Source organism: Rousettus aegyptiacus, unplaced genomic scaffold (assembly GCF_014176215.1).
Source record: "Rousettus aegyptiacus isolate mRouAeg1 unplaced genomic scaffold, mRouAeg1.p scaffold_m13_p_4, whole genome shotgun sequence".
Taxonomy (NCBI): Eukaryota; Metazoa; Chordata; class Mammalia; order Chiroptera; family Pteropodidae; genus Rousettus; species Rousettus aegyptiacus.
In genome coordinates this window covers 155,631,854-155,659,323 of record NW_023416307.1, presented here as the reverse complement: position 1 = coordinate 155,659,323, position 27,470 = coordinate 155,631,854, and the positions used below count along the sequence as shown (strand labels likewise).

Below are 27,470 nucleotides of genomic sequence, written 5' to 3'. Positions count from 1 at the left end.
GCGCGGGTTGTTATTGGAAGTGGCTGCAGGCAGACTTCTGAGCACTTACTCTCCTCTAAGGGCTAATTAAATCTTCATCTCTCAAGAGCCTGTTATCCTCATTTTATAGATGAGGCAACCAAGGCTCAAAAGTCACAGAGCTAGCTAGCTATTTGTAGTACTTGATGTGGGTCTAGACTGTGTGACTGCATCTGGGCTCCTAACCCTGAAGCCACGCCCAGGGTTAGGTGCCCTGTATGGGGGACCAGTCCATCCAGGATTCACAGTTGGCCTCAGAGGCAGAGCATGACAGGCTAGGGCAAAATATGCTGTCATAGGAACTCAAGACAAGATGCTCTAGGGCAGAAAAAGAGTACTCGTTGTGTGCCAGGACTTGTGCGGGGACCTGAACTCTAGACCGAAGGACAAACGTGGGCAGTGGGCCAGGATCCGGCTCTGGGGCAGCACAGGTGGTTGCACTGATGCGGGGCAATGCTGCGGAAGCCGCTGGGAAGAGGGCATTATACTCTGGAGCCAGTAGGAAAGGTGTGAGCCCCGGTGCCTCCAGTTCCAGATGTAGCGTGACCTTGGCTCGGCCTCCGGTTCTGCGCCTCAGTTTCCTCACCATTGAATGGGGACAGCAACCCCTCCCTTCCGGGGGTGTTGACAAAAACTGCAAATAGCACTCAGCAGACGCTCCCTAAGTGTGCGCGCGTGTGTGAGAAGACGCTGCTGGGTCCGCACCGGAGCCGCGTACGCAGAGAACAAGGGCATTACGGCCTCGAAATCACCCGCAAAACCTCTGCCGCCAGCAACTCCCGGAACTGCACGCATGCGCCAACCCGTGCCGTCACAGTCACGTGTCGAAGCGTTCGGCACGGGCGGAGAGAGGCTGGTTCTGAATGACAGGTCAAACTACCTGTCAGTGGGAAGCACCCCCCACGGCGTCGGACATCGAGGCTGTTGATTGGGGAAAGCCTCAGCTGGGGGCGGGTTCTTTGCAGCCCTGGTTACTATGACGCCCGGCCCCCGCCCCCTCGGCTGGCCGCCATCTTGTTGTTGATCCGTACCCAGTGGGCAGCGCCGGGAGCTGGACCGAGCGGCTGGTGCGGGGCCGCTGCTGCGGGGCTCAGCCACCTGCGCTGCCTGCCAGGGGGCGGGCAGAAACCTGGAGGCCCGGGGGGCCCAGCTCCCGTGGGGAGCCGTGGGCGCCCGCTGCCCGGGCCAGTCCGGTGAGTGACAGGAGCCGGGCCGGTAGACCGGCCTGACGGCCGCGGGGCGGGCGGCGGCGGGCGCGGGGTTGGAGCGGGCGCGCGCAGGGCTGGGTATCGGCCGAGCATCATTTGAAGACTGGCCGCCCGCGGAGCCTCCTAGGTGGTGGCGCCAAGGTGAGGCGAACGGCCTCGAGGGTCCGGGAGCCCCGTGCGTGAGGGCGGCTCGCGGGGCAGCGGGAAACTAGCCTCTCTGACGGAAGCCCTGGGCTCTGCCGACCCGCAGTGCTGAAACGTGTCCAGTGCCAGCCTGATGCTCTCCGGGGCGTTGTGTCGCTCCTGGGTGAGAAATACACGAACCTTTTAGATGTCGCTCCTGCGAGTGATTTTCAGACGGCTTGAGACTAAGACCAGACGAAACAGCCGAAAGCCCCCGCGACCGGGCAGGCCGATGTCACGGCCCTGCGATCTGGAAGGGCGCAGGCCCTCTGCCCGGCGTTTGTCTCCTGTGCTCCTTGGACATCACGGTTCGTTTCTTCCTGAAGGGCCTGGTTAAATGTCCATGATGCCCGACTTCTATTTTGCGGCGTAATTTTTTGGTTCTCGACCACCACTTTGTGGAGCTGTATGATTTTCCTCATTTTACCCTAGGAGAAAGTGAGTTTTACGGTGATGACTCGGTTGATTTTTATCTCCTAAAGATATATTTTTCCTGTATAACGAGACAAAGGAAGTGTAGAATCAGAAAACTAAATGAAACTTTTTTTGGTTTTTGGTCCTTGTGGATGGTATGGAATTGCCAAATGAACTTTTAACAGACTAAATGTCTCTTGTCCAGTGAAAACAGACTGAAGGGCCCTCTTCCTGTGAGACCCTGGGCTAGGTGTCCAGAGAGTTCTGAGTGCTCCAAAACACATTTTTTTTCTCTGCGATCTCTTGGCTTCTCTGCACAGTCTCATTGTATTGCTAAAATACAAGACCATTAAGTAAGGCAGCAGTATTTTGTGTGCTTGGATCTTGTCATCTTTAGAATGAATGTTGAAGGAAACCAGCTCCTCAGTGAGATCCTTTTGGAGAACAGACGCTGAAACCAGAGGAGGCTGGTGGCCTGTTGCTGGCTGCTTTACTTGTGAGAAGAGTCTTTTTTTCAGTAGTCTTTATTTCGTTGCCTTTCCTCCTGCCATTTTTTGACTCTTGAATGAGTTTTGACCTTGGTGAGAGCATTTCCTTGGGCAGTTCTTGATAAGAAAGGAGGGAGGCATTAACATTTTAGGAGCTTCTCAAAATTGTCCCAAGCTGACCAGCTCCCCCCTTTGATTAAGGCTTCCTTTAGAAATTTAAGGCAGCCACAGAGTTAAATTCTTGCTGGTTTCTGTTTAAATATCCCTAAGTTAGGATCTAGTCTGTTAACTTCTCACCTGTTTAGGATTTCTTTGCGTAGAGACACTCTTTTTATTAAGTTCTCAACACTAACTTTTGCATACAGTTTTTTTGGGGGGAGGGATCAAGGGCCCGTTAAAGTTCATCTTTGGTGTAATCCTCTGTTAGAAGTGCTGCCCCAAGGAAATTGTAGAATATCTAAGAACTTTTATTGCCTTTGTTTAATGTTTTTGCAACCTCATGAATATTTATGAGAGGTAGATAATGCTTGATTCAGCTTGATTTTACCCAAAGATAGTTAAAAACAGTACTTCTGGGCTGGGCATTTTTAAGTGCAAATGAGTAAGAATATTGTTACAATAGTGGATCCTCCTTCCACTTAAACTTCTTCTTTACATAATTTACCTGTAAATGTCAGCACTTTTAATTCTAGGAGCAACACAACATTTCATTGACTGGATGGAGATCCTACCCTAACGTCAGGTTTATGGGATGAGATCCGATGTCCTTTTGTGGCATTCAAGGTACAGCGCTGCTGCCCTGCTGGCCTCAGCCCCTGCCTCTCTAGGGTTTAGCCTAGTCCCCGCTAACTAAGTAGTTTACTAAACCTTCCACACACGTTAGTTATTTCCCTACACAACTCCTCTTGCCGGCTGAATCCAGTGGCTTTTGCCCACTTTGGGATATCCATTTCCTTCAGCTCCTCTTTTCTCCAGAGTCCAGCTCAGGCCCTTCCCACCTTTTTTGCAAAACACTCCCCTAACATTTCAGCTCCTGGGACGCTCCACTTCCTCTGAACTGCAGTAGTAGTATTGCTCTTATACAAAAACAATAGTATTTGCTCTTTTAAAAATAATTTTTGTTTTTTCTGATAAGACTTAATCCCTTTTCCTAACAGAGACTATTTTTGTGTCTTTGTGCACCTGCATATATATAGTAGATGAGGAGTAAATGTTTACAAAAATGTGCTAAATTTGTTAGAGTTGGAAACACCCTCTTAATTAAATAAGGAAATGGGCAAGTAGAAACGGGGGATTTGGTGGCCATGGAGCTCCATCTTCTGCCTTGCCTGAAGTGGTAGGTACCACAAGTTGACTCCAGTGCCTTATGGAGTCCCTTGCTCAGAGTGCAGAATGGAGGCCCGAAAGCAGTAATTCTCAGGGGGACTGTGTGGCCCACCCCCTTCCTGGCTAAGTTGCCAGTTTTACTCTTGGAAAATATGTGTTGGGTGAGTGTGTCACTCCCTGGGTGCTAAAATTCTTAGACCCTCTTCTTGGCGCTTGTCCTCAGCGCTACCGTGGGCTGCTGTCCGCAGTATTCGCTGCTTGCTCTTCTCCCAGTGCTGCCCTGAGACTGAGCACTGCTGGGCAGAGCTGGGGAAGGCTGTCTAGTGCACTCTGGCTCGGGGTGAGGGCGCTGCCAGGCCTTGTGTATGTTTGTGCCACTGGATATGTGTGTTTGCCCCAATGTTAAATCAGATTTCATTTCTCCTTTCCTACTACAGCAGGATTTGAGTGATGGATTCTGACTGGGAAAACCTAAGACATCTTGGTTCTTTTATGAAAGGTGATCAAGACACTCACGTGTGCTGCTATGGTTTGAAGTTACATTTATGTGGGAGGCATTACAAATGTGTTTTGATGGGAACACATGTTCATTTCAGTGCCAGATCCCAGTTAGGGACTTTGTTTTGTTGAACGCTTAGAAAATCTGCTGCTGATCTTTTCTGTAAAAGTTTTATTTGTGGTGGGGGTGTAGCTCGCTTATTCCTGCCTCCTCGTTTTACTAAAGGTGGGCAGGCTAGGGGAGCAGGTCTAGGACTGGACTCTTGAAGTCTAAAATTTAATGTCCATGAAGAATACCTTGAAATATATAAAACCCTGGGTGTGTTATGGTGGAATTAACACTTGTGAACTTTGATTATTCTAGACTCAAAAAATCAGATAACGACAAGTATTGGCGAGGGTGTGGAGAAACCAGCCCAGTGCTCTCGCACACAGCTGGTGAGGATGTAAATGTTGCAGCCGCTTTGGAAAACAGTCTGGCAATTCTTTAAATTGTTAAACATGGAGTTGCCATTATAACCCAGCAATCCCACTCCTAGTTATTTACCCAAGAGAAATGAAAACATCTGTCCACACAAAAACCTGTATGTGAATATTTATAGCAGCATTTATTCATGATAGCCAAAGGAGGAAACAACCTAAATGTCTATCAGCTGATAATGGATAAATAAAATGTCTATGAATATAAAATGCAATATTATTTAGCAATATAAAATAATGAAGTGCTAACATCCTACAACCTGAATGAACCTGGAAAACGTTATGCTTAACACACAAGATCACATATGATTCCATTTATATGAAGTGTCCCAAATTGGTAAATTTGTAGAGACAGGAAGTAGATCAGGGGTTGCTTAGGGCTTGGAGGTGGATGAGAGGATAGGGTAATGATAGCTGAAGGATATGGGATTGCTTTTTGAGGTGATTAATATGTTCTAAAGTTGTAGTGATGGCTGCACACGTCTGCAAATATACTAGAAACCATTAATTGTACACTTTAAATGGGTGAATTGTATGTGTGAATTATATTTCAAAGCTGTTATGAAAACTTTTATATAAATAACATTCACTAGTTTAAAAAAATATATGAATAATAAGAAGAAATAAAAATAAAGGGTCATCCTTAACTTCATTGTTAGTGTTTTAGTGTATAATCGGAAATTTTCCCCTGTGTTGTAACTTTTACAAAAATGAGATCATGTTGTACATACTGATTTGGACTTTTCTTCAGTCAGCAATTTATTATAAACGTTCGGGTTGTTAAATGATGCATTTACCTCAGGGGCCAGGTGGCAGTAAATTCGGGAAGCGGGGTGTAATGTAGTGGGGAGTGGTGGGGAGTAGTAGGGTCAACTAAGCACAGCCCCTATCTCAAAGGTCACTCGCTTAGTTCCAGCCATCTGTTACCACATCTTGTGACCTTGATCTTTAAAGAAAACCAGAAATCTGGATTTTTATGTGAAATTTCCTGGCTTTTAAATTTGGCGATGTATTAAAGTTGAGCCATTTCACTGGACAAAGAATACCCTTCACAGACCAGAAATGGTAAAAATTTTGAATTGCCTGATGTGCATGTTCCCAGCTGAGGTGGGACAAGGCGCCAGTCTGCTTTCTTGTTTCGGCTCTAATACTGTAAACAAAGTGTCTTTTTGTGATGTATTAAATGCCTTGGCTTTTTAAATTTTGTTGGTGATTTTGTTGCCTCAAATGGCTCCCAAGTATAGTGCTATCTATTCTTCCTAAGGACAAGATGTGCCATACTTATGAAGAAGTGTAAAGTTTTGTTTAGGCGTGAGTTTTTGTGCCATTGGCTGAGAGTTCATTGTTGAGTCAACAATATATATTAAAGTGTCTTTAAACAGAAATATACATAAGAGGTTCTGTATAGTATGTATATAATTCTGGAAGGTTATGTATTGATTGATTAACAAAAATGTTTGATCAGAGGCTCACAGAAACTTAACCCCAGGAGCACTGGTTCAGTATTTACTAACTCGGTGTTCACAGTGACTTTATAGATGTAATTACTATAAATAACAGGAATTGATTATATAGTGTTTTGTATCTAGCTTCTTGTGGCTCAGTATGATGTTTTCAGGGTTCATCCATTTTGCTGTGTTTGCTCCTTTTTACTGCTGAGTAGTATTCTGTTATATGGCTATACCATTTGCTGATGGGCATTTGGATTGTTTCTAGTTTTTGGTTATGAATAAAAATTCAATAAATGTTCTCGTACAAGTATTTATGTGTGCATATGTTTTAATTTCTCATTGAATCAATACTTAACAGTAGAATTGCTCTAACTCCCAGACTGCATTGGAGGGACATTGCGTCAGGGAAAGTTGAAGAGCAGCCCTACGGACTCTGGGCCCAGCTTTGTTGCTTTTCTTCCCTCGTAGTCCTCAACTTCAAGCCTTATTTTTCAGTTTTGCCAGATTTCCAGATCTACCCATACTGAATCAGGAACTAATGGATACTCTATTGAGGTTGGATGTTGAAATAATCAGGAACTATTGCAAGTAGACATAAGCTTCTAGATTGTGGGAGATCTATTTGCTTTAGAATTTATTTCTATACCTGTTACGTTTCTAGATTTCTGTTAATTGATGGAGGCCAGGAGGCTTCTTTCTTGGTCATGCACAGGGTTCACAAAATTCATCCTTCATCTCTCTGTGGAGCCTGGCCTTGGCGATTTGTGCCTTCGTAATGTGTTCAGGCCCAGTTACCACGGTGGGTACTACCTCATTAGACTGCTGTTCGTGTGGAACATATTTGGGAACATAATTCACGTGTAACTTTTTAAAGCTTCATCTTTCCTTGTCTGATAATCTTCCATGTGTGGTATTTGAAAACTAGCACCAACCAGAGGATCCTACCTGGTGTTCTAATTTCTGGAAGCAGCAAGCTTTGCTTTTGGTGATGAGTGTTCATCCTTTAAATCTCCCCTCCCATTAAAAATCATTTACACTCTGCCTTTTCAAAGCGCTGTTTGGCATATTGTATTTTGTTTCACTATTGACTTTTTGGGACAGTGTACAGTAACTGCTGGTTTCTTTGTAGTCAAGAATTTGGTTATCAGAATTCTCTTTTAAAGCTCTCCAAATCTTTTAAATAATGAAATTGATTCTTATAGAGCTGCTAATATAGTTTCTGAATGGAAGGTAAAGTGGCGACTTAAATGAATGAAAATTTCATGTGGGAGTTTGTTGAGGTGAGAAAATTACTCTTTAAATTTTCTGCGTCTTCGGAGGACATTTTGTTAAAAAATTTTAAGGATCTATATTTTGTCATTTAAGGTATTTGTTATAGTTTGTTAGGAGAGAGAACCTATATGGAATATTCCTCTTGTTCAACTGGAATCCTTATTTCTTGGTCTGCATGTTTTTCTCTTGAATAACTAAATGGATGAGAGAAGGAATTTCTTTTTTAATAGCCTTTTGAGATAAGCAGTAGCATATTCATTTTACATTTGAGGAAACTGAGAATAAGATGTTTAGGCCACAAAGCCAGGGAGTATCAGTACTCAGTGTGCCCTGCCACCATACATAGTTATTACATGTCATTGGCTGTATTCCCTATGCTGTACTTTACATCCCCGTGACTCTTTTGTCACTGCCAATTTGTACTTCTTAATCCCGTCACCTTTTTCACCCAGCCCTTCAACACCCATTCCCTCTGGTGACCATCAATTTGTTCTCTGTAAGTTTGTTTCTATTTTATTTTGATTTTTAGAGTCCACATATAAGTGAAATCATACTGTATTTATCTTTGTCTGACTTATTTCACTTTGCATAGTACCCTCTAGGTTCATCCATGTTGTTGTAATGGTAAGATTTTATTCTTATGGTTAATATTCCATTGAATGTATATACTACATTTTCTTTTTTCATTCGTCTATTGATGGACTCTTAGGTTGCTTCCATATCTTGGCTATTGTAAATAATGCTGCGGTGAACATAGAGGGGCATATATCTTTTCGAATTAGTGTTTTGGATTTCTTTGGATAAATACCCAGAAGTGGAATTGCTGGGTCATATGGTAGTTCTAGTTTTAATTTTTTGAAGACCCTTCATACTGTTTTCCATAGCGGCTGCACCAGTTTGCAGTCCCACCAACAGTGCACAAGATTCCCTTTTCTCTACATCCTCACCAACACTTGTTTGTTGACTTACTGATGATGGCCATTCTGACAGATGTGAGCTGGTATCTCACTGTGGTTTTAATTTGCATTTCTCTGATAGTGACATTGAGCATTTTTTCATGTCTGTCGGCCATCTGTATGTCCGCTTTGGAGAAATGTCTATTCAGGTCCTCTGCGCATTTTTAATTGGAATGTTTGGTGTTAAGTCGTATGAGTTCTTGATATATTTTGGATATTAACCCCTTATCGGATGTATCATTGGCAAATATCTTTCCATTCAGTAGGTTGTCTTCATTTTGTTGACGGTTTCCTTTGCTGTGCAAAAACATTTTAGTTTGATGTAGTTCGTTCGTTCTTTCTTTCTTTCTTTCTTTCTTTCTTTCTTTCTTTCTTTCTTTCTTTCTTTCTTTCTTTCTTTCTTTCTTTCTTTCTATCTACCTACCTACCTACCTACCTACCTATCTATCTATTTATGTTTTCCTTGTATGAGGAGACATTTGTCTTTCTTTAGATTTGGAAAGGTTTTGACCATTATTTTTATAAATATTTTTTCTGCCCTCTTTTCTCTCCTCTCTTTCTGAAATTTCTATAATGCATATATTGTTACATTTGGTCGTATCCCACAGGTCCTTCTTACTTTTCCGTATTCTTTTTACGTTTTGCATCTGAGTAATTTCAATTGTCTTACCTTCAGGTTTACTGATACTTCTTATGTGTGCTCAGCTCTGCTGTTGAACCCCTCCAGTGATCTCCTCCCCACCCCTGTGCATTTCAGTTAGGGTACTTTTTAGCTACAGAATTTTTGTTTGGTTTCTTTTTATAATTTTGGTCATTCATCGATATTTTCATTTTGTTCATGTATCATTTTGATTTCCTTTGTCCGTGGTTTCCTTTAGCCCACTGAATGTATTTATGACAATTGATATAACATTTTTGACTAATAATAATTCCAATGTCTTTGCTTCTTTGAGGATTTTTTTTTAGGGAGGAAGGAGTCAAAAAGTCTTTTCCCTGTGAATAGGCATTAATTGTATTTTTTTTTTTTCATTTTGTCTTTTTCTGTTAAAACTGGACATTTGAATATTGTGTTCTGGTAACTGGAGAAATCTGATTCTCCCACTCCTCGGGGATTGCTAGATTTTGCTTATTAAGTGGTAGAGACTTTTATCCGTGACTTTTCTAAACTAATTTATTCTTTGTTGTATGTGGTCATTGAAATTTCTGTTCATGTATCTCTTCAGTTAGCCAGTGACATGATTAAGATTTCCTTAAATGTCTGGCTTCCCCAAAAAGGAAAAATAAAACAACTACTATCATCTTAAATCCATTGGAAACCATTTCAGACTGTGTGTGTTGAAACAATGGTCATCAGCTTCTGCCTGCTTCTTGGTGATCAAAAGCAGCCATCATCAATCAGAATGCACAACCCTAATATTTGGAGGACAAGGTCTTTATTGGCCCACCTTAGCCTCCAGAAGCTGCATGGGGAATTAGGGCAGCCTTCCTTCTGCTGTTTGCTGTGAGGCTGGGGGTTGGGTAAACTGCTACATAAAAAGGCTGAAATTTACCAAAATTCACCAGCCTCTTCATCAGGTTCTACCCTGAAAGCTTCATGTTTTCCAACTAGTCTTCAGAGTTCCAACAGTTCCTTCAGGCAGTTGCTGCTATCTCAGTAGTTGGTTGGGGGGAGAGAAGCATCCTGGAGCTCCCTACTCTGCCATTTTCCTTGTTGTCATTCTCATGAACTGTTTTTAAATTTTGTTTTGTTTTCTTTTTGTTTGTTGCTAGCATATAAAAATATAATTGACTTTTGTGTATTGACCTTGTAGTTTATGGCTTTACCAAATTCACCTATTAGTTTCAGAAGTTGTAGATTCCTGAGCATTTTCTCTGTAAGCAACCATGTTATCTATATAAAGTCTTATTTCTTCCTTTCTGGTTTTTATGCTTTTGATTTCTTTTTCTCGCCTTATTGTACTAGCTGATAAAATGTGGAATAGAAATGGTGAGAATGGACATCTTTGCCCTATTTTAATTGTACAATGGAAGTTTTAAAAAAATTCACATTGAGTATGATGTCAGCTAGAGGTTTTTCAGGTTTTTCCATAAATTCCTTTTATCAGGCAAGCAAGTTTCTCTATTTTTAGTTTTGCTGCTGGAGAGTTTTTAATCATGAATGGGTATTGAATTTTGTTAAGCTTTCTCCTTTGGACATTGAGATGATCATATTTTTTTTCTTTCTGTTAATACTATGATTTACATCGATTTACTCTTTGGGTATTTAATCAACCTTGCATTCTCATTTTGTCATGATGTATTATTTTTTTCTATATATCTTCGGATTTGTTTTGCTAAAATTTTTTAAAAGGATTTTTGTGTCTGTGTTCATGAAGGATATTGGTTTAGAATCTTTTCCTCCTCCTCTGTTTTTGATAAGTGTTTTTGTTCTTAGGTTTTTTTTTTTCAGGACACCTGACCTCATAAAACAAGTTGGAAAGTGTTTTTTCTCTCTGTTTTATGAAAGAATTTTTACAAAATTAGTGATTTCTTTTTTAAATATTTGATAGAATTCACTAGTGAAATCCATCTGTGTCTGGAGTTTTCCTGTTAAGAGATTTTTGATAAAATCAATTTTCTCAATAAATATAAGGCTGTTCAGATTTTATATTTTATCTTGTATCAGTTCTAGTAAGTTTTATTTATTTATTTTTTTGGTAAGTTGTATTTTTTGAGGCATTTGTCTATTTTGTCTAAGTTGTTGAATTTATTGGTATACAGCTGTTCATAATATCACCTTATTATTCTTATAAAGCCTGTAGAATCTGTAGTGATATTCCCATTTTTTAACCCTGAAAGTGGTAATCTGTGTCTCTCTTTACTGATCATTTCTCTAAAGGATTTATCAATTATATTGATTTTTTTTAAAAAACTTGTTTTTGACACTGTATTTTCTTTTTTTCTCTGTTTTATTCAGTTCTGTTCATATCTTTATTTCCTTTTTTTCTGCTTTAGTCTTTTCCTAGCTTCTTAAGGAGAACCTTGGGTCATTAATTTTATATTTCTAATACTTTTAAAGCTATAAAATTTTAACATTGCTTTAGTTACATCAGTATAGTATAGACTTTTAAAGTGTTTTCTCATATATTGCCTCATCCTGTAAAGCACATAGGACAAATAGTCTCAGATTTAACTCACTGACAGTGAAAATAGTTGAATTAAATGTATTGAAGGGTACATAACTTATTGTGCGATTGCTTTGAGATTGAGTCTCATGAGTTACATGAGGGTCAGGAAAGGAAGTGTGAGGAGCAAAGAGATTTGGAACCCAACTTTTAAGGAATGATGTTTCTTTGAAGACATCACTACACTTTCTAAGTTGGGAAGTTGTTGATGGGTTTGTGTGTGGGGGTGGAAGTCCCCATCTGTCTGGAACTATAGGTTGTACATAGATAGAAGTGCTTTTTTGTTATTTAAAGTTGTTTAGATGTAGTAATTCTGGCGTTTTCCTGTCGGATAGAACACAGCTAGAATATAATCTGCTTGAAGCAATTAAACTGTTGCATTTTGTGAGGCATTAAACAGGTCACTTACCTATTCTGTTTACAGGCTTTCCCATGTTCACTATAACTGCGTGTTGCTCATCTGCTTCTGAGTGCTCTCTAATAAAATCTTCATCCACAGGATGGATGTTATGATATTTCATAGTGTGTTGTGTGCGGTGCTGATTGGAGGGATAGCCTGTTGAATCTGTCCCCTGAAGTCTCGACACTGTGGGCCTTGAGGGGAAGAGGTCTCCCAGGAGGGCAGGAATAGGATACCAAGAACATGGTCCTTGGAGGAGAGAACCTGGGCTGATGTCAGCCCCTGTGTGGAGCAGCAGGTTCTCCCCCAAAGAGCAAGAGGGAGGTGAAGAGAAGGAACGAGAGTTACCAGTCATGTTGGAACCCTTGGTTGTGAGAACAGACCCGTACTGTCCCTTCGCATCTTCTTTTCAGTTGTACAGAAGCGTCTTTCTTTGTTTTGGGCCGTCAGTGGAATCGGCGGTAGGAGATAGGACGTCCGGGAAGTTCCCTGCTCCATGTTTTAGCGTTGCAGACAGCCTCGTTTTAAGTGTCTTGTGGTTTTTGTCTTCCTTTTAGAACCATTTCTCCTGTCCTTCCACATGTACAGTCTCTGGGTTTGACTGTGTTTAGATTCAGTCGTGAATGTGCTGGGCAGACTGACTTGATTCAGGTATGGCTCACCTGCAGACTGTGTAGTCACACCATGGGTATTCCTGAGGCTTCTGGTGAAGGACAGCCCCATACAAATCGTGAGCAGACAGTGTTTCAGGTAAGAAGGATGGGGCACCTTTGTTTCTCCTTTCTTTTGATTTTCTCTCTTTCATTTCCTGTGTAACACTTGGGACCTGTGTTCTTAAAATTCTGTCCTCAAACCCCTATTTTCCCATTTGTTTTAGCACAGTTGAGACATTTTCTTTTTTTCCTCATTAAACTTTGTTTTAATGGGGTCTCACAATTCTGTGACAGATTTTTGCTCAAGTTGTTTCCATTAAATAACTGATTTTAAAAACTAATAACTTAAAAACTGCCACACACAAAAAACCCAAATGGTCTACAAAACATTCTCCTTCCGAAGGTTTTATGATGCATTGTGATCATTAACCAGTCTTTTACTATTAAGCTTAAATGGCCAGTGGAGACAAACAGTTCTGAGACTGTTCTTCCACCACTGATTAAGACTGGGGTGGCAGGTATTGGGGATAATATTCTTTTCCTCTTAGCAGACTTGGTGACCTTGCTAGCTCCTGCTGTCTTCTTGTCTGCTGCTTTGATGACACCCACAGCGACTGTCTCATGTCATGGACAGCAAAACGGCCCAGAGGAGGGCAGTCAGAGAAGCTCTGAACACACACAGGCTTGCCAGGAGCCACATCAACAATGGCAGCATCACCTGATTTCAGAAAACCTCGGGCTGTCTTCTGGATATTTTCTGGAATGATGCTTAGCCTTCTCCTTCCTCTCAGCAAATTTGCAAGTGATGTGAGCAGGGGACAATCCAGCACAGGTGCATATCCGGCACTGATTTGGCCTGGATGGTTCAGGCTAATCGCCTGAGCCGTGAAGTTACTGCTTTCATTGCTGGGTCATTTTTGCTGTCACCAGCCATATTGCCATGACGAACATCGTTGACAGACATGTTCTTGACATTGAAGTCCACGTTGTCCCCAGGAAGAGCATCACTCAAAGCTTCATGGTACATTTGAACAAACTTTACTTCAGTTTTTATATTAACTGGAGCAAAGGTGGTCATCGTGCCAGATTTGAGAACACTGGTCTCCACTTGGCCCTCAGGGACAGTATCAATACCACAGATCTTGTAGACTCTCTGGAGTGGCAGACACAAAGGCTTGTCATTTTGACGACTTGGTGGCAGGATACAATCCAGAGCTTCACGCAGCGTGGTTCCACTGGCGTTGCCATCTTTAGGAATGACTTTCCATCCCTTGAACCAAGGCTGGTTAGCAGTTGGCTCCAGCACGTTGTCACCAATCCATTTAGAAATTGGCACAGATGCCACTGCGTCAGGGTTGTAGCCAGTTTTCTTAATGTAGGTGCTGACTTCCTTAGCGATATCCTTGTATCTCTTCTGGCTAAAAGGTGGCTCGATGGAATCCATCTTGTTAACACCAACAATTAGTTGTTTCACTCCCAGTGTGTAAGGCAGAAGAACATGCTCAGGGGTCTGCCTGTTCTTGGAGACACCTGCTTCAAATTCACCAACACCAGCAGCAACAATGAGGACAGCACAGTCAGCTTGTGATGTGTCTGTAATCACGTTTTCGATAAAGTGTCTGTGTCCTGGGGTATCAGCGATGGTCACATAATGCTTGCTGGTCTCACATTTCCACAGGGAGATATCAGTAGTTCAGCTTTCAAAATATCCAAGACACACGCGTACTTCAAGGAACCCTTCCCCATCTCAGCAGCCTCCTTCTCAAATTTTTTGATGGTTCTTTTGTCCCACCACATTTGTAGATCAGATGACCAGTGGTAGACTTGCCAGAGTCTGCATGTCCAGTGATGACAATGTTGATGTGAGTCTTTTCCTTTCCCATTTTAGCCTAGATTTAGCAGTGTTCTGGTGGCGAACCTGTTATGTACACACACACACACACACACACACACACACACGTATATATAAGTGGACGCACAGGGTTCTAATCTTTAGAGTCCAGTAAAAACAGGAAATGGGTTTACTGGATTCTAGCTTTTTTTTCCTTTGCTCTAAACTAATTCCGTTCTGGCTGTTTCTGATTGGGCTAGCACATCAAGGCCGGCCGCCAGGCATGTTTCCTTCTTGCCCCCTGTTTGCTGTCAGCCTGGTATCCTCGAGGAAGATGCCACTGTGTCCTTTGCTCCTGGGATAGGCCCCAGGAGCCTAAACAGTGATCTTTTCTCAAAACAGATACCTTTAAGCCTTTTTGCCTTCTCTTTGTTGCAGACCTCCCAGATTGCTCACAGCCTCTGCACACATTTCTGGTTTCTGGGTGAAGGATGTGCCAGTCCCTGTTGGGCAGGCTCAGGTCCACAGCCCTGCTTAACCTCCAGAATGTTCCTTCTGATTTCCCTCCTCTCAAGAGAAGAAGCAAGAGTATCTGCTTGAAACAAGCCAGTGCGTGGGGTGGGGGAAAAGATGGCTGTTCCCTCACACCCTCCTGCGCGCACCTAATCTGTATCAGCACCGATGTGATCGCAGGACCGGGTTGGACTTTAGAAAGGCGTTAGGTTCCCTTCCGTGTATGCTTTAGAGAACAAACAAGCTTTCATGTTAGTTTTCCGCTGTGGTTTTGTCAATGAATTTGAAGGTATTTTTGCTCTTTTTTCTGTCAGAGTCTAGATCAGCTTATTATTTCTGAAATTAGTTTTCATAAAGTCCAGAGCTATACAACCCAAACTTTGTGAGTTCTTTTTTGGTTAAAGTGATTTATCAGTCCATTGTGTTCTTTTCTGCTGAGGAATTTTGCCAGAATTTTACTTAACATTTCTGCTTTACCAGTTTAATTTTTAAAAAACTAAATAAATTTCATACGACTTTTAAAGAGCATGATACTTCATCATTACGCTTTTAGTATTTGAATGGATATGTTTCATTTTAGAAGAGTTAGTAGAAATATGGAGTTTAAAAACTAATTTTTATGAAAATTTGAGGAAATTTGCAAACATTCCTATGCAACGTGAAGGCACCAAAGATTCTTCTCTTTATAAAAAGATTCCATGTCAAACTCAAGTGGTTAATCTGGGGTTATAAAAATATGTTGGCCACAGAATTTGGAATTCTAACCAGGCTTCTTAGAATGCATGTCTGCTGGTCCCCATTTTGAGGTGTGTCTGTGCCCGCCCCACTAAGGAGCTTGGTGACCAGGTATTGTCTCGCTCTTGCTGTGGAGACAGTGCCTTCCTAGTTCTTAAAATAGTCCTGACCTTGTTCACCACCATATCTGATTGCAATTTCTCTTTCTTTTATTCATTGCCACTTTCTAGGCTTGTTGTGTTGAATTAAAAAAACATAATTTCTAAATTTGGTTTGAGTTCTTTGATCTGGTTCATTCTTTATAATTGAGACTATCGGTACGTTTGCCTAATACGCCCTTGTTTCTCTCTTGTGTACCCTTAATGGTCTAATGATGCTCCTCCTAGGCTGTCTTCTTTTTCCTCCATATTTTGTTTAGTTTCTGTTGTCACTTTATCCAGGGACATTTAACAACTGTTTTTCTTTCATATATCAATTCTTTTTAGAGTTGAAGCACAGAATTTTGCATTCTCGTTGATTTGGAATTCTGTCCTCTCTGGCCAAAGTACTTTGTCCTCTGTAAAGCCATGTTACCTCTTTGTTCTGGTTTTGGCAGCCCTAGGTTAGAAGTCTGTACATTTTTTGATTTACAACCCTAATATTAAAAAAAAAAAAAAAAGAACTTGTCCTCCTTAAACATTTTTTCATATGTTGTGTGCTTACTGTACACACCTGTTATGTATTATATGCATGCATACATGCATTTATTCAGCTGTTTTTATCGCGTGGCTACTGTGTACCAGACACTGCTCCAGGCATTTAAGATAATATATAATGAACTAAACAAAGAGCCTTTCCTTCATGGAGCTGACATCATAATAACAATAAAAAAAGACATTATTAATAAAACATATGTCCGAAGGGGGAAAATACCATGAATAAAAGAAAAAGCAGATTAAGGGGGACGGAGCATGCAGGTGGGTTTTCAGTTTAAACTTAGGGCAGTGAGATCTTATTGAGAAAGATACATGAGCAGAGACTTTTGAAGGAGGTGAGGGAGTTAGCTGTGAGATATGTGGGAGAAGGTGGTCTAAGCAGAGGGGTGGCTGGCGCGAAGACCATGAAGTGGCTGTGTGCCTGTGTGTCTAGCCATTGTGACGAGGGTGAGGTAATTAATAGGCAGTGGGGAGAGGGCTAGAAAATCAGATCAGAGAGGAAATGGGTGGGGAGGAATGCAGATCTTACGGGATCTTCTAGGCTATGGTAAGGAAATTGCATTTTTACTTTGGGTGAGGTGGATGACATCGCTGGGTTTCGAAGTGAGAAGACATGCTCTCTCAGTTGAATATAAAAGTGTCACTGTGACTGCTGTGTTGAGGAGAGACTAGGAAGGTCATGATAGAAGCAGGGGTACCACTTAGGAGGTGAGAGATGTTGGCGGTCACACTAGGCTGGTAGCATTGGTGGTGGGAAGAAGTAGCTGGGTCTGGATATGTTCTGAAGTTAGAGTTGGTGGGATTACATGATAAGGGTTTAAAGGAAAGAGAAATCAAGAATGACTGCCAGGGTTTTGGGGAGAGCAGCTGTAAAAATGGGGTTGGGGATGGGGAAGACTGCAGGTCGTGAAGAATTCTTTTTGGGTGGGGGAGGAGCTCTGTATTGGCCATGTTAAATTTAAACTTCCTAGATCAAAAAGGCGGTTGGATATATGAATTTGGTGTTCAAGAGAGGACCAGGACGAAGAACCAGGAAAGGAGACTGAGTAGTAGGAAGATGAGAGAGTGGAAGAATCCAGATCCCGGAGTGCTTACATTTTCTTCCCACTTCCAGGGAACTGTGACAGTATTCGTACCCCGCTTTGGAACCATCGCTAGTATGTTCTTCTGTCATTTACTGTGTGTTGACATCAGGCTTTTAGCATTGTGAAGCCTTTTTCTAAATGAAATATAAGTTCAGAGGATAATACAATATTAATGTACTTGACACGTAGATTTAAAAATGTTAAAATTTTACCAATTTTACCAATGTTTCCAATTTTTAAAAAAGAAATAAAAGACTATAGAGTTGAAGTACTCTTTTCTTGGCTATCAACCCCCTCTTATTTTTCTCTTTTTCTTTTTTTTAGGCAAGGCAACCCTTGGTTGCCCTCACAGATTGCAAGGACCTTGTCAGTTTACAATCTCTTATTTTTTACGCCTACAGCACCCCTTCTTTTCTTTCCTCCTTTAAAGTTGGTATATGTCCTCCCCAGCATGGAAACTTGAGGAACTTTAAATAGCTTGGTTCTTGATTGGCCTTTCACTGTTCATTCCTTCTTTCAGCTTGATGACTCTGAGAAATGAGCCTTTCCATTTTTTCCCTTCTGTCTCCCAGCGTGGTTTCAGATAGAGATTCCTTTCTGTACCTGTTTTCCTTGTACTGTTCACATGCCTTAGGAGTTCCATAGGAGGGGAAGATTCTGTCTGCTCCTGCAGCTCTTGCCTGAACAAAGTCTAACTGTGTAGTGAGCCCTCACTTGCATCTTGAGAAGAGTGTGCAGGTCTTATGAAGAAACTGCAAAATGGGAAATTACAGTTTTGCTTAAGGAATCAAAGAACATTTGGGGGCGGGGCTAAGGAAGAATTTCTGAGTGGTGCAATTACAAAGGAAAGTGATTTTTACAGAAAAAAAAAAACATTGCAAGTCCTAATGTATTTGAATGAATAGACTTGTGAGATGTTTATAATATGTAGGTTATTTACCTAAGCCTTTTCTTCTCCTGCATGAGCTCTTGTGATATTTGCAGACGATGTCTAGTAGTTATATTTTTAAAAACAAGTATTTTTTTTATTAGTCGCAACCTAAAAACCATCCTGTTACTATTGTCCTAGCCAAAGATTTCCCTGCACATTATGTACTTGAGCAGTGTGAATTCCGGATAGCAGACGCATGGGAAACACCACTAGATTGCAAACCAAATAGGGACCCTTCGTTTATTGCCACGTGGGAAAAAGAGGACCATTTATAGTTTCCCCTAAGGAAGACTTTGGAGTCATTTACAAAACAAAACAAAAACAAAAACAAATAAAACTTATACTAGTGGGGTTTTTTGTTGTTGTTTAACTCATGGCAATGAAATTAGAGTCCTTCATTTTTTCAGTTATCTGACATTTTTGCTACTTCGTAGCTTTTAAAGAATTTGCAGGTTTTCCTTTATGTTAGTAGTTCCTTAATTTAAGTCTAGAAGAAGACTACAGAAGCTGTAGGTGTCTAAAATGGCATAAACTACTTGAAATCAGGTCAGAGGATCTTTGAGGATTAGTTACACTCTGGAAAATAGCATTTATTGACATATATTCAGATGAGTGTGTAAACGATCATGTTCAGTAAGATTCTAAATTGGCAAAAGTGTAAAGTATAAGTTTCTTTTATGGTCTGCCTCTTGTTGAATCACAGAATCAGTTCTTAGCTAATTATCTGGATATTTGGACAGTTTCATTACTAGTTATTAGAGAATGAATTATCTCTTGGTCAGGTTCTTTTTTAGTATCTTGGTACCAGCCTTGTGGCCTGGATTGAATTCAGATTCTCTGCCTTCAGAGACACATGAAAGATTATAGAGCTGTGGTGTCCCACACTCGGCCTTGGGAAGGGCGCCCTTTGTTATCAGCGAAGGGCTTGTTCTTCAGTAGTTGGGAGTTTCCTTTTCATCAGAAAACAATAGTCGGCTACATTAGGGACCACAGAGGTATGTGCTGAACTCATGGTCAAAGAGAGTGGAGTCTGGGAAAGCTCCCTGGAACCAGGAGTCGCCTTATCCTAAAGGAGGTCTGAGAAGCAAAGAAGTATGTCCATTTAGATGGTGCCAATCTGTTTGGGGGAGTGGGAGTGGAGAACAGTTTTATCGATAGCAGTGAAATAGAACATTGTTTCTTGGGCAGTTTTGGATTAAATATATATTTTTTTTAAACTTGATTACAGCACCCAGTCTTCCTGGATGGTCTCCCATCCAAGTACTAACCAGGCCCAATGCTGCTTAGCTTTCGAGATCAGACAGGATTGGGCTTGTTCAGGGTGGCAGGCTGTCGACACAGCAGTATTCTTGTATAGCCCATTAAGTCCATAATTATGAGGTTCAGGTAAAAAAATGGCTTGTCTCTTGCAGGTAAAATCATATTCCTATTCTACAAATATTTTGTTTTTCTTTTTTAAACTTAATCTTTCAGATGTAGTCTTGCTGATATATTCCTAATTTAAAAAATCTTTTAAAAGAAGGTGCCAACTACTTTCTTGAGAGAAAATTGACATTACAAAGAGCTTTTCCTGTCCCACTGGTTAGTATAGAGTCAGACAGAAAGGGAAGCTCTGTGGTATGAGACATGGTCATAAATTGATGACCATAGATTTCAAGTAGAAGAAATTTGAAGCCCGAATTCCTTTGGGAAAAGCAAAACTTTTTTATGATTCTATAGCTCAGCCCAGAATGGTTTTCCCTGCCTGATCCTTGCACCTTCAGCAGAAAAGTTGGGAATCTAGCCTGACCTGATTTCTCAGGCAAAACCTTTTCTTTGAGTCAGGCAGAGACCCTTACAGTACTGACTGTCGTGGGAAGTCTGGACAGAATAAATTTGTGTCACCTTGTGGTTTTTTCCTGAACTCTTACTTTTGAATGTGAAGTGAAGAGAGACAGTTTCCTTCCTATGGTTGTAATATACTGTGGCTCTAAAATTAAAGCCTTTAGAGAACTTAGATGGAATCCGAGAACTGAGAAAGGAAGAGATTGTGCATAAAAAGATGGATGGAGGTGATCAAAGATGCGTCATTCAACAAAAATATACCAGCTGCCTCTCAGGCACTAGGCAGTGTTGTGCATGCTGGGGAACACAGAGCAGCGAACAAAACAGAATTCGTGTTCTTACTCATGGAGCAGATGTTCTGCGAACTCTAGGGAAATCATAGCTTGCCAGATGTTTTGATCCCTTCTTTTCCTCTCTTCCTTTATGTTAGGAAAGAAGAATAAGCTGAACAGATTCTGACTGTTGGCTTTCAGCTCACGAAGGACTTGCCTAGCTCTCCTTTTGTGGTCCATGTGCTGCATCCTCTGCCTTCAGTGTGCAACTGGCCCCCTACGCAATGTGTGTTTGTCAAACCATGGAAGTGGGGCAGTATGGCAAGAACGCAAGTCGGGCAGGAGACCGGGGAGTCCTCCTGGAGCCCTTCATCCACCAGGTGGGCGGACACAGCAGCATGATGCGCTACGACGACCACACTGTGTGCAAGCCCCTCATCTCCCGGGAACAGCGCTTCTACGAGTCCCTACCCCCCGAAATGAAGGAGTTCACCCCTGAGTACAAAGGTTAGTCACTGGCCAGTTTGGAGAGAGCAGCAGCCTTGGGCTCGGCCCTCCACTCAGTTTTCCTTGTTTTGTTTGCCCTGCGATGTGATCGTAGGTCTCCGTTGTCTCAAAGCAGCTCAGTCACTTCGTTAAGCAAAATTTGGGGCTGAAAGCACAGGCCGTGCTAGCGCATGGAGTCCTGCTGCTAAGGAGAGGGAGTTGAGGCCAGTTCCAGAGAAAGATTTTCAAAATCACATCTTCCAGAATTGGGACAGGTTGGGATCGAGGTGCCTCCTGGGGACAGAGTGTCAGTCGTAGTACTGGTTCAGTGTCCCCCTGCTTCAGCCTTCTTTCAGACTGGGGACCAGAAGTCTTTAAAAGCCGAAGTGAATCCATGGTATCTACTTGATTTTCTTTGCTTTGGCTGCATTTTCACTAGAAAAATAATAAATATACTTTCTCAAAAATACAATCCAGTGAAACTAAAACTGGTCCTTCTTTTTAAATCAAATGCAGTCCAATTTATTGAAAGGAAATGGAAAATATTATTGGTCCAATTCATATATTTCAAAGACCAACAGCATAGGGTTTTTACCTTTAATTTTGAAATAAATTTTACATTACAGAAAAGTTGCAAAAATTGTAGAGTTCCTGTATGCCGTTTCCTGTAATGCTCCCACGATGTCGATGGAGCTCTCGAGTCCTGCTGAGATGGTGTTTTAAAACATGTATGAATTGAAAGCTATGGTTGATGGTCTCTGCGAGGTGATTTGAGTGCCAGATGCGCACTTGCATGTAACCAACATAATCCAAGCTGATAAGCCCGCTGCTTTATTGCTCAGTACACTGGACTTAAATTCAGTCTTGGGAAAGATTACAAGGTGCTGACAGACATCGTGATCATCGCACACCCCGCCTCCCCTCCCCTGCCCCTGTACCAGCTGCTCTGTGACCACTCCTGGGTCCTATCCACTGTCTACATGCATTCAGCAGTCAAGAGCATGCCAGAAAACCTTGACTCCTAAGTTAGCAGACTAAAGAACAGCCCCTCGATGAATATCAGCTGAGTATTACTTTAATTTGGAAGAATGTCCTAAAGACTCAAATGAAGTTCAGTGTCCAAATGATGAGTCACATTAAAGGAGAAGGGAGCATTGCATGTTTTTTGTTCTGTCTGGCCAGAAGCATAATGCTGTAAATTTAACCCTTATAAATAGCTGGGTAGAGATAGCTTTTCTTCAACTAAAAGGGGGAAGCAGTAAAGTTAAGAAGCTGCTGTCTCCATGATCTCTGCTCTTGGGAAGAGCCTCTGGCTCACTGGGAATGAACTCACTGTGGCAAATGTGCCGTGGTCTGCTCCAGCAGAAAGGAGGCTGCAGCGTGACCATGCAGTACGACGGTGCCAGCCACCATACAGAGTGGGTGAGGGCCTGCAAAAAACCGGCCCCCTTTTCACACTGCTTACAAGATCCTTAAATGAATTTCAATTTTAAAGGGTTTAGATTTTAAAAATGGTGCTATTACATGTGTATTATTGGTAAAGGGACTTATACTATAATCAAAGTTACGTATCAATAAATGCATCATATTAAAAAAAATAATCATAGTACAACTTATAATTACCTAAGCCGGGAAATGGACATTAATATAATACTATTAATTAATCCGTACACCGTATTCAAATTTTGGCTGTTTTCCCACTTATGTCCTTATTCTGGTTCAGGATTTCACATTGTATTTACTCCTTAGTCTCTTCCACTCTGGGATAGTTTCTCAGTCTTTCTTTGTCTCTCGTGACGTCGACACTTAGAGTCCTAGCAGTTATTTTGTAGAATGTCCCTAAATGTAGACTTGGCTTATATTTCCTCATGACCAGACTGAGGTTATATATTTTGGGCAACAGAAATGACCCTCTGTTTTCCTCAGCTCATCATGTCGAGGGTACATGTTTTGTTACTGGTGATTTAACTCTGTTCACTTGGTTTAGGTGCTGTCAGCCAGGCTTCTCCACTGTAAAGCTATTATTTTTCCTGTTGTAATTAATGAATATCTTAGGGGAGACACTTTGAGACTACAGATATTCTGCTTTTTATCATTCTTTAGTCCACTAATTTTAGAATCCATCAATAGTTCTTGCCTACAGCAATTATTACTGTGATGCATGCCTCATAGTGACTTATGTTTCTATCATTCTTTCTGTATTAATTGGAAGGAATTACAATTCTGTAAGGAAGAATCATCCCTTCTCATCCATTTATTGGTATGGACTTAATATTTTATTGCTCAAATTATCCTTGATTTGGTCACTGGGTCTCTTTACATTGGCTCTTATGTTCTTGTGACGTATACTCCCATATATTTTACTACATTTTTTACTTTCGGTTATACTACAGAATTCTCCGGGCTTGTCTTGTATTTTTCCTCCTCCATTAAGGAACCAACCATTTCTCTTAAAGAACTCTGTTTTCTTTTTTTGTAGGAATAGTGTTTAGAAAAGATAAGATCTTGGCACTAGATATACTGAGTAGTACTGGAATATCATTACTTTTAGGCCCTTTTAGTAGACAGATCTAGAAAATACATGTATATATACTAACCCACGCATATATACACACATCTGTATTGCCAGACACACAGGTAATTTAAAAACTCAACCAAGCTAATGAAAAATGCCGATAACATTCTGTAGTACTGGATGTGAAGATCTAGGCTTCTGTATCCTTATGCAAAACTTTGCCTCATTCGTTTATCAGATATTTTTTGAGCATCTACTAAATGCCAGATCCTGTGCTCATTAGTGTAAAAGGCAAAAAAAAAAAAAAGTCCATACCTTCAAGGAGCTTACATGCTAATGTGAGAAAGAGTAAACAAACATAGTCCAAACAGTTAGAGATTGTGATAAATGCTATGAAGAAACTAAGTTTCTGCAGCTAAAAATAGTAAGGCTTCCGGAATAGAACACTTGCTATGAGGTGATCAGGGAAGGACTATCTGGGGAGATTTGAAGGACCGAAGGATGAGGAACAGCCTTAAACATTTCTCCAGAGAAGATACACAAATGCCCAATAAGCATACGAAAAGATATTCAACATCATTAGTCATTAGGAAAATGCACATCAAAACCACAATGAGGTACCACTTCACACCAGGATGTCTATAATAATTTATTTTAAAAATGAAAAATAAGTGTCGACAAGGATGTGCAGAAATAGGAATATAGCTGGTACAGCTGCTACAGAAAAGTTTGACAATTCCTCAAAAAGTTAACCGCAGAATTACCACACGATCCAGCACTTCTACTCCTAGGGATAATTCTCAAAGAACAGAAAATACTCAAGCGCATACCTGTAAGCTAATATTCACAGAAGCCTTATTCACAATAGCCAAAAGGTGGAAACAACCCAAGTGTTCATTGACGGATGAATGGATAAACCACACGTGCTATGTATTTACACTGGAATAGTTAGTATTCAGCTGTAAAAAGAAATGAAGCTCTGATATAGGCTGCAAGATGTATGGACCCTGAAAACATGTTGCTAAGTGAAACAAGACAGGCACAAAAGGACAAAAATTACATGGTCCCACTTGCATGAAATACCTACAATAGGCATATTTGTAGAGACAGAGTCGGGGTTACTCAGGATTCTGGGCAAGGGGGAGATGGAGAGTGATTACTTAATGGTTACGAGTTTTGTTTGAGGTGATGAAAAACTGGAAACACATTCTGTTGATGTTTAAAAGATAAAAGAATATTGTGAACAACTTTGTGCCAATAAATTCTACAACTTAGATGAACTAGACAATTTCTTAAAAGAAACAGACTGTAACAACTCATTCAAGAAGAAATAATCTAGATTGTCCTGTCTATTAAACAAATCAAAGTGAGAGTTACAGCATTCTAACAAAGAAACTCCAGGCCCACCCCCACGGCTTCCGTGGTAAATTCTACCAAAGATTTAAAAAAGAAATATTATCCAGTTCTACACAAACTTTTCCAAAAAACCGAAGAGGGAATATGCCTCAGCTCATTCTGTAAGTCTGTTATAAGAAAGTAAATGTCCCTCAAGGACCGAGATATAAAAAATTTGAACAAAGTTTTAGCAGACTGAATCCAATAATATGTTAAAAGGGTAATATGTTGCAACCAAGTAGGGTTGAGATGAGTAATGCAGGGTAGGTTGCAGGTAGGTTTAACATTCAAAAGCTAAACTAATGTATCATATTAATAACCTAAAAAAAAAAAGTGATAATCTCAATAAATGCAAGAAAAGCGTTTGATAGTATCCAGCATCCATTCTTGATAAAATAACAAAATTCTCAGCAAACTAGGAATAGGAGGAAAGTTCCTCAACCTGATAGAAGGCATCTGTGAAAAACCTACAGCTAGCATCATACTTAATGATCAAATAGTGGCGTTCCCCGCAGAGATCAAGAATAAGATAAGGGTTGTCCATGCTCTCCATTTCTAGTCAACATTTTACTGGAGGTTCTGGCCAGGGCAGTTAGGCAAAAAATGAAATGATCAAAAGCACCTGAATTGGAAAGGAAGAAGTAAAACTCTTTATTTGCACACAATGTAGAATTCCGTCTTCAGCCAAACTAGCAATAAAGTACTGGAGTTGAATAAAATCCTGCAAAGAACTCAGAAAATTGATCTCCTGAACACCCTTCCTTAGGAAGTTACTTGAGTATTCCACTCTAATAGGAGTAAGCCAAGAACTGGAAGTAGAGGATCATGGAAGATAGTTTTCACTCTGGTCTGCTGCAGCAGAGAGGGAGTCAGCATGGGAGCTGTGTGGCAGACCTAGAGGACACTCTAGATCAGAGCATGGGGAGTGCCCAGGAGACAAGGTCGTAGACCAGAGGGCATTCAGGTTTGAACAGACTTGAGACTGGTAAAGACAGAGAGGGAGTTCAGAGGTGCAGGGCTTCAGGAGAGGCAGTGGTCTGTATAAGAAAGCCGGAGTACTGACGTGAAGCCCCCTAAAGCGAAGCATATGTTTGAGCAGTGTAATGGGAATGTAAAAATAACCCATTTCACTTTGATGTTTCAAGGAATTTTTTTTTTTTTTTCCCCTAAAAGGGTCTAGGGGTTAGAGCAGTGCCCCTTTGGAGAAGGAAATGGGCTGAAGAGAAGGCTATCCTTGGTCTGGCATATTGATATATTCATAAATGCTTCTTGCAGATCTTCACATTATAGAGCTAGTTGTGCACACCAAGAGTGAAGAGAGACACAGCAGACAGAAGGTTGGATGCAGAAGTTAGAAGGCAGTGCAGTCTGGATGTTAAAAAAGCCAGAAACCTTCCTCCTTGAGTTAGGTTTCTAGGTATCGCATTTTAACTGCTTTGGTAATGATCTGGAAGAAACTATGAACAACCTGTTTAATAAAAATGGATGCAACAAGCTGTTTTGCATGAGTACAGCATGGAAAATACAAAGCCGTCTCAACTTAAGAATGCCAGTAGTTTGGTGAGCAGAAGTTCTGTCTGGTAAGATTAGAATCGCCTGATGATCAGTGTGGGCAGGAGACATACTTTTAGGACTTTCTTGGAGGGAGAAGTCTTGAGGTCTCTAGGTGACACTGTCAGGCAGAAGGAAACTCAGATCTAGAAGAGGACACAGGAAATGACAGCATCATAGAGCAGTTCAGTAAGTAGAGGGTTAAATTATGTCAGGCGTGGATGTCACCGAGGGAGCACAGTTCTTTTGAATGGTACAGAAGTCAGTAATTGAAAGTAAGAGAATGGAAATAAATACAGATTTATCCAAGATCAAAGGTAAGTAACAGACTTAGAGTGGGAATGCATAGTCAGCTGTTTTCTGGAACGATGTCTGCTGGTCATTGTTCCTACCTCGAGCGACAGTTCATTCAGGGCAGGTCATGTCAGTGTCAGCAGTGCGTATTGCATGGATCCAGCCTGTGTGGACCTTTGTTGACCGGCCGTCTTCTTTTCAACAGGTGTGGTGTCTGTCTGTTTTGAGGGGGACAGTGATGGTTACATCAACTTGGTGGCCTACCCTTACGTGGAAAGTGAGACCGTGGAACAGGATGACACCCCAGAGCGGGAGCAACCTCGACGCAAGCATTCCCGCCGGAGCCTGCATCGGTCAGGCAGTGGCAGTGACCACAAGGAGGAGAAAGCCAGCCTGTCCTTTGAGACCTCTGAGAGGTAGAGGGGTGGTGAGCAGGTCTGAGGGCGCATCTCTGGCCCCGTCAGCATAGATGCTCAAGACATTTCTAGAGTCCTGACGTACCATGTGCGGGGAAGCGGGGCCCAAGTTTGGGGAAGTGGCTGGTGTTTCCGGGCCACCCACGTAGGTGCAGCCATCCACTGTGTGCCACATCGCCCCAGCGATGCCCGCCTCATTACGGCTATAGCTGCTTAAGAGATGCAGCTCTCCAAACTCTTGGGAAGCAAGGACGCCCTGCGCCCTCCAGCTTTGTCATGTGTCATACCCCCAAGACTTGTCAAAATGCATCGATCCCCTGAGAGGCTGCAGCAGCTTTCTAATCTGGAATATGTCGGAGCCCAGGAGTACCAGGCCATCCAGACCAGTGTTCTTTAAGGGCTTTGGCGTCAGGCCT

At 41.5% G+C, this 27,470-nt stretch overlaps 1 protein-coding gene and 2 pseudogenes across 2 annotated transcripts in view; 2 read left to right on the top strand and 1 right to left on the bottom strand.

The window, feature by feature from the left end:
* Nucleotides 1–1,027: 1,027 nt before the first annotated feature.
* IP6K1 (inositol hexakisphosphate kinase 1) overlaps nucleotides 1,028–27,470 on the top strand; it is a 36,061-nt gene continuing 9,618 nt past the window's right edge. Inside the window, exons 1-3 of one of the 2 annotated variants that reach the window (XM_016149955.2) lie at nucleotides 1,028–1,211; nucleotides 20,556–20,904; nucleotides 26,844–27,054. In XM_016149955.2, coding sequence (XP_016005441.1) covers nucleotides 20,682–20,904; nucleotides 26,844–27,054 — 434 coding nt within the window. In that variant the 5' untranslated portion in view covers nucleotides 1,028–1,211; nucleotides 20,556–20,681. Of the gene's footprint in view, nucleotides 1,212–11,013; nucleotides 12,609–20,555; nucleotides 20,905–26,843; nucleotides 27,055–27,470 lie in introns of those variants that run through there. The other variant, XM_016149956.2, reaches the window with a different exon arrangement.
* On the bottom strand, nucleotides 11,426–14,394 carry LOC107513292 (annotated as a pseudogene).
* Nucleotides 20,911–26,837, top strand: LOC107513361 (annotated as a pseudogene).